The 7,554-nt window shown below is 31.7% G+C and overlaps 1 protein-coding gene across 1 annotated transcript; it reads left to right on the top strand.

Annotated features, from left to right (window-relative positions):
- The first annotated feature begins 1,324 nt into the window (after nt 1-1,324).
- LOC131013897 (putative receptor like protein 25) lies at nt 1,325-2,227 on the top strand. The gene has a single exon (XM_057941832.1). It carries the CDS (start codon nt 1,325-1,327, stop codon nt 2,225-2,227), a length of 903 nt encoding a protein of 300 aa, XP_057797815.1.
- Nucleotides 2,228-7,554: the final 5,327 nt, after the last annotated feature.

Below are 7,554 nucleotides of genomic sequence, written 5' to 3' on the forward strand. Positions count from 1 at the left end.
ATCTTTAAAGTGATTGAAATGAAGGGTTCTTCAATTATTATTCGCAATAATGTCAGTACACATAGCGTTAATAATGAGACAAAATTAACGTTATTGGAAAATATAATAAGAAATCTAACATTGTAAGGGAAAATTGTGAACCAATTATAAATTGGAGTATTTAGAAGTCAAATTAGAGGGTCGTGATATAAACCAAAAAATGAAAATTTCTCATGGATTTAAAGTGATTTATATGAAGGGTTCTCCAATTTTCAGGTCAAATACCATCCACCATTGGATATCTATCAAATCTGCAATACCTAAACCTCTCTTCCAACAAATTAAATGGTGAGCTTCCATTCTCCATGTGCAACATGACATCCCTTCAAATTCTTATTTTCTCAAATACGAGTTTGGAAATCTTTGGACATATTTCATCTAAATGCAAATAACTTTAGTGGCCCCATTCCATCAATATTTATGAGAGGGTGTATTTTTGAGTCTAACAATTTGAGTGTTAATAAATTGCAAGGAAATTTGCCTATACGTGTGTTCATATAAGATATGCGATGTGTCTAATTCCTTTGTCACTCTATGTGCAATATGAAATAGAAAAGGATGACTTATCTAATTTTGAATCTTTGATTTCTCAACTTGCTAGGTTGTTCTCATTTAATTAACTCGTGCTTAATTAACTAAATACTTTAACAATAGTTGGATTTGTTGTTTCCAGCCATATTGTAACTCTATTAATTTTAAGGATCAATATTAGCAAATGCTATATTAAATTAAGATGCCATTAAATATATGAGACATGCATGGTGATACAAGAATAGAAGAGGTAATTTAATTTCTATCAAAATACTTCACGTGCATAAAATGTATTTCTTCATTGCCATGTTTCTTTATGTATCCAGATTGTCTCTAAAGCAATATATATCTACGTTGACTTCTCAAACTTCCAGGTCCAATACCATCCACCATTTGGAATCTATCAAATTTATATATATTACAACTCTCTTCCAACAAATTAAATGGTGAGCTTCCATTCAGCATCTGCAACTTGACATCCCTTCAGCTTCTTCTACTCTCAAATAACAGTTTGGAAGGGACAGTTCCACAATGCTTTCGAAACTTGAGCAAATCGTTGTCCATATTTCATTTAAATGCAAATAACTTTAGTGGCCCCATTCCATCAATATTTATCAAAGGGTGTAGTCTTCGGTCCATCAATTTGAGTGGTAATAAATTGCAAGGAAGATTACCTAAATCCGTAATCAATTGCAAAAGTCTGAGGGGCCTCGATGTTGGAAATAATAGAATACAAGATGAATTTCCGTTTTGGATGGAAGGTCTTCCTGAGCTTCGAGTGCTCGTCTTGAAGTCTAACAAGTTTGAAGGTAACATGTCGCACCCTTCACTAAGCAACCTTCCATTTCCTAAGCTGCAAGTTTTAGATATATCAGAGAACGAATTTGTGGGCTCTCTACCTCAAAGATATTTCAAGAGTTTTAGAGCAATGATGGATGTAAAGGAAAATCAAACAGATGGATATTATGACCCATTTCAAAAATATTTGGAGATGAGAATCACTTTGAAAGGTCTCGATCAATTATTGAAGAGACTATTGGAAGCCTTTACAATCATTGACTTATCCTCCAACAATTTCTCTGGCAGTATTCCAGATTCCATAGGTAATCTGAATTCTTTGAGATACTTGAATTTGTCGCACAATAATCTCATGGGACACATACCTGCATCTCTTGGAAATATAAATGTGCTTGAATCATTGGACTTGTCATCGAACAAATTGGATGGAGGTATTCCAAGTGAACTGACAAGCTTGACATTTCTTGCGAAATTAAACCTTTCAATGAATGATCTCGTGGGGCAAATACCACAATCTACTCAGTTTTCCACATTTGAGAATGATTCATACGTGGGAAACTTGAGATTGTGTGGATTTCCGTTGACGAGAAAATGCAACGAGGAGAATGGGCAGCGGATGCAGCCAGAAGAACAAGATGACGAAGATGATGATTATGGATTTATAGATGGATTTGGATGGAGAAGTGTGGTGATGGGATATGGAAGTGGAATCATAGTTGGGATTGGAATTGGTTGTTGCATTATTCGATTTGGAAGGCCAAGATGGTTGGTGGAATTCTTTTTTGGTGTTGGATATACATACAAGAAGAACAAGAAGAAGACAAGGAAGAGAGCTACTCCAACACAGAGGAGAAGTTGATTCAAGACAAGCATATATTATGAGCTTTTCTTTCTTGCTTTTTTGTTCTTTACCGGACTTTAGATTGTTGTTTTTTTATTGCTACTCGTGAGTTTGTGATTTAGAGTTTATAAAAATTCCTGCTGCTACGTGACGCATTGATCTCAGCCTCCCGAGAAGCCATCACACGAAGAAAACGACAGTGGTTTTGCTGATTTTCTTACATTTTTCTTCATTCTTCGTTGTGGGTTTTCTTTGAAAAGTGATTTTGATGGAGTCCCGGTATGATAAAAGCAGTTATTTTCTTGTTGGCTTTTTGTCGAACATTTGGCGGACTTGTTTTCGCCATTCTTTAGGGAATCTTAATTCTCTTAGATACTTGAATTTGTTTCACAATACTAGAATTCCCTTCGTCTCTTGTCATCAAATAGATTGGATGGGGAAATTCCGAGTGAGTTAACCAAGTTGAATTTTTTTACAAAATTAAATCTTTCGATGTTTGAATTTTTCCTATATGTAATAGTGATAATTAATTGTATTGTGAGTGAAGATTGAGACAAAAATATATTTTCAACTCAAGCTAATTTGCACTAGTTTAATTATAGATCTATGAAATATTAAAAAATTGAACTTAAATATAGAATTGTCAAAAATGAATTGACGGAGCTAGATTGGGCCATAGAGCTTCAGGCCCAAAAAGATTTCAAAGCAAAAAATCATATAGCCCAATTTAGTCTATTCTATGCTAGTGCCGGTCATCATGAGGAGACCATTAATATAACTTGGGTGATTCTATTCATAGCCCCTATTTTACTCCTTACAGCCCCTTTTTTAAATTATTAATAATAATTAATTAAAATTTTACTATTTTATCCTATATTGTGTAGCCCCCAAGCTTCAGCCACACAAAGGCAAGCAAGAGCAGCAATTCTTCCTTTGGTTTGATCCATCTCAAGATTACCACCCCTACTCCATTGTCTGGAATCCCAAATGCATCATGTAATTAATCTTCTTTCATCATCACTAATCACTAATTAATTAATACTCATCATTAATACTCATCATTAGAGAATTCAAGAACGCAGACCATCTAGGCGTTCCATTCCCTAAGCATCAGGGAATGCGATTATACTCGAGCTTCTGGAACGCCGATGATCTAGGTGTTCCATTAATCATAATTATTTTATTATTATTTTAATTAAGGGGCTATAGTGATAAAATTAATAGAAGATTAACTAAGTCGATGATCTCAGTTTCATCATATTAAAAATTTATGTTATTTCAAAAACGTTCATCAGCAGGCTCAGAATCTTTAACTGTGCACCTGTATCAAAATCCATGATTTTCCAGCTCACTCGGACGGGAACTTATCTTCTTCCTTTTTTGGCTTTCACAGGAAAAAGTTTAAATTCCGAAACTAATATCTGAACTGAATAGCCTGAACTCATTCTACGGATCAACTCATCCTTTTAACTAAAAACTAGTAGTAAGAACGTGCGATGCACGTTTAACACTTGTAATTTTATACTATAAAAATAAAATGCATAGGTATTATTATATAGTTTTGAATATTATCACTAATTAATTGTATTTATTAAATTGACTTGTTCATTTGATTATAATTAAAATTTAAAAAAGAAATTAATGAAACTATTAATGAATAAATTTAATTGTAAGAAAGTAATACTCATACTATACGTCTAAATAAAAATGCGTAAAGATCTATGAAAAAACATCCTAAATTATCTTAGTACGGAGAAAGACGAATTTTAAATCTTTTCTTGTTTGATTTTGACAATTGGGATCTATTATTCTTATTTTTGGTTTTACTGTTAAAAATCAATCATCTCTTCACTGTTAAAAATTGTGATTTTACTTGCATCTACACACCCATTTCGAAAAGTTTGACTACTTTATAATATCTTCTAAGCAAAACAAATCACAATTTCCTCAAGAATATCGATACAGTAAATCAAAAAAGAAAAAAAAATGTAGTAGAAGAAGATGAAGAAGTTGGTGTTGGTCCAAAATTAACTAAATTGACTGTTAATGCTCAAATTACCTTCAATAGAAGACAAAAAATTATAATAAACCAATAACAACAGAAAAATTAAAACCAGCGAATCACAAATTATAATCACATTTTCCACTGGAAATGTTGCGGAACTTGAAGCTTAGCTTAGCTGCAGTAATGGAATCGATCACCATGAGACTATCCTTTATCGCCTTCGCCAATTCCTGTGGTGTCTTAGGCCTCGACTGCTTGAAGAACGAGAACGACGTTATGATGATTCATGAAAATCACGAAATAGTACTTCGATAATCGAAGAGAAAAACGACATTGTGATTATTCAGTCGTTGGCGATGGCGACGATATCTATAACATCTGACGAGGCTCTACATGTGAAGAGAGAAAGAGATAGAGATAGAGACAAAGGGGCTATACAAATTTGAGTTGGGCTATATAAATAAATTAAGAAATATTTGGAATGAGGCTATATGAATTTGAGATTGAACATAAATGTTTTTTTAATCTAACTTTTATGATTTATGATTCATTATAAATTCTAAACGGTGGCTATAAGGGTATAATAGTATAATCATACTTATTTTTATTATTATTTTAATTAAGGGGCTATAGTGATAAAATTGGGAGCTATGTTTAAAATTACCCTTTTTAAAAATAATGGCCAAATATATATATGTCAATGTGAGCCTTATGGGCCGGGCCGACATGGTTTGGTCAGAGATCAGCCCAACTTTTGATTCAGACGTATATAAGGTTAGAATTGATTTATAATTCCTATACAAGGGTATTGTCTTATTGAATGTATATTTAGACATAGGGAATGCTCAAATAAATGCACGAGATTGTGTGTATTGGTTTGGGATTCTGTTGGATTTTTTTGGGTTTTAAATATATATTCAGACTGTCTTTTTTTCTCTCTATACATTTAGCATTCTCTATCGATATATTCCCTATATAAATATATATTTTCTTTTTTCTGAGAATTACAAGAGGTATTTATTACATAATCAAATAAGTAACTCGCACGCACGCGCGACCTCTACACCATACAAATTAAGGTGAGAAAACTATCTACACGCAGGTAGGACCACTGTCCACACAAAAGTGGAAAAATTACTCGCACGTAGGCAGGATTGAACCCAAGACGGAGAGTTATCTTTCTAGTCACGTTATACTAGAGAGTCCAATTTTAATTGTTATTAAATTTTAATATTATATGTCGATATATCATATAGGAGTGTAGAAATTGTTTTTATCACCAAATTAAAAGCTGGGCCATGTGGTCTTAATTTCCACACGTCTACTTTTGCAGATGGTCACACACCACATACTATTCAGACGCATACATACACTCATATTCTTCACATATTTCTTTTTGGAGATGAAAATTGCCTTTAAATTAAAGTGGAGAGATGATACTTGCTCCAGTTATTTTAATCTTTGTTTCTTACTTTTTCTTCATTTTAATTGTTTCTCTCTTTCTCTTTTATCTTTTTGAATTAGGTCGACTTATATACTACCACTTTCTGAAACAAATTAATTTGTTAATTTGTTGTAATTCATTAGTTTAGTTTGCTCTGTGAGACTTCTGTCGTGCTTAATTAGATATATTGTAATTACAATTCCGTAATAATTTATGTAGTAAAGGCTGAATTTTTCCTGAATTTAACTTGGTTGTATTACTAGACCAAATATCCAAACAAATAAAATTCAATATCTACACGCGGTTGATGAGATAGAATCTTTTGGTGCATGCATCAGTTTTGCTACTTGAACTAGGCCTCTTAACATAAATTATTCTGGTTGTGTAATACATTTTTAGAAATATTGATGCTTTAATGCATTTCATGATTGATATAATTATAGTTAATTCCGAAGGTTCAATATAAGTTATAATGTTAACTTTAATTTAAACTGATAGGGAAATAGAGAGACTTTGTGAGCTCAACAATAATGGAAGTTGAATAGAAAGGAGGGATTTGGAAGGCAGAATTAGGAGAGTGGGGTGTGACGATGGAAAAAATGAATTTGTTTTTTCTAAATAATGAAAAAAATAAAAATAAAGAAGAATTAAAAATGATAAAAAAAATTGGAAAACAGTTCGTCTAATTAATTATATCTTCAAAGTTCGTATAGTCTCTCAAGTAATATCAAATATATTTAATAAATTATTCTCGAAATTGTCTCGATAATAAATTAATTTCACCCACATTTAATTTAGTCTATCGACTCTAGTGTGGGCATGTGGAGACCATTAATACAATTAATATTATTGACTATCACGCAATCATACACTTTAAAAAGTAATAAAAAATATATATTTCCCTTTCAATCAATTTCAGAGAATTATCTCATTCAAGAAAATAATACAAGGCGCAATTTTTCATAAGGGAAATATACAGTTGTTTTGCCATTATAATGATCAAAATAATTTGATGTGTGTAATTTTGAACCCATTTCAATTAAGCTAACATTATCTTCAACTTGAATAATATTGATTCTCCATTCAAATTAGTACGTACATTGAAATTAAATGATATGTTTAAATAAATAAATATTTTTGTATATAGAATTTTTTTAATGAAAAGAGGGAAAACAAAATATTTAAAATTTAAAATTTTTCATAACCGATTTGTTTTAAATTCCTTTTTGATGATTTTTATACCATATTAAAAAACTTGTAACAAACTTAAATTTAATTAAGATGCATATTGAATTTTTATCATGAATCAAATTTGACGATGTTTAGAAAAGAATTAAAAAAAGATAGAAAAAATTAATAGGAAGATAGAGAGAAAAATATTGAAAATTTTGGTGGAGAAGAAAGAGAAAAAGGGAGGAAAAAATGTAGGGAAAATACGTACTCACTTTTTATATATTGTATCATATGAAACGTTGACGATGGTGACAGATAATGTATTTCTCATGAAAATAAAGCTAAAATTGGTTAGAGAAGCTTCAATTATTTTAGATTTGAATATAAATGTCAATTGGTAGGCTTTTTGTTTTCTCACACAATTAGCACTCACAATATGGATACATTTTCCACATTTTTCCTTCTTTCGCTACTCTTATTGTTTTCATATCTTAGCCTCTCTGCTGCACACAACATAACTCAAATCAAAAGTGATGAATCCATACTTCTTGCTTTGAAATCCCACATCACTTCAGATCCTCACAATATTTTGAAAAATAATTGGACCAGTGGAACCTCGTTTTGCACGTGGATAGGAGTTACTTGTGATTCACGTCGTAGCAGGGTGACTGAATTAGATCTCTCTTATATGTATCTCAAAGGCAGCTTCCCACAGGAAATTGG

Source organism: Salvia miltiorrhiza, chromosome 1 (genome assembly GCF_028751815.1).
Source record: "Salvia miltiorrhiza cultivar Shanhuang (shh) chromosome 1, IMPLAD_Smil_shh, whole genome shotgun sequence".
NCBI classification, from domain to species: domain Eukaryota; kingdom Viridiplantae; phylum Streptophyta; class Magnoliopsida; order Lamiales; family Lamiaceae; genus Salvia; species Salvia miltiorrhiza.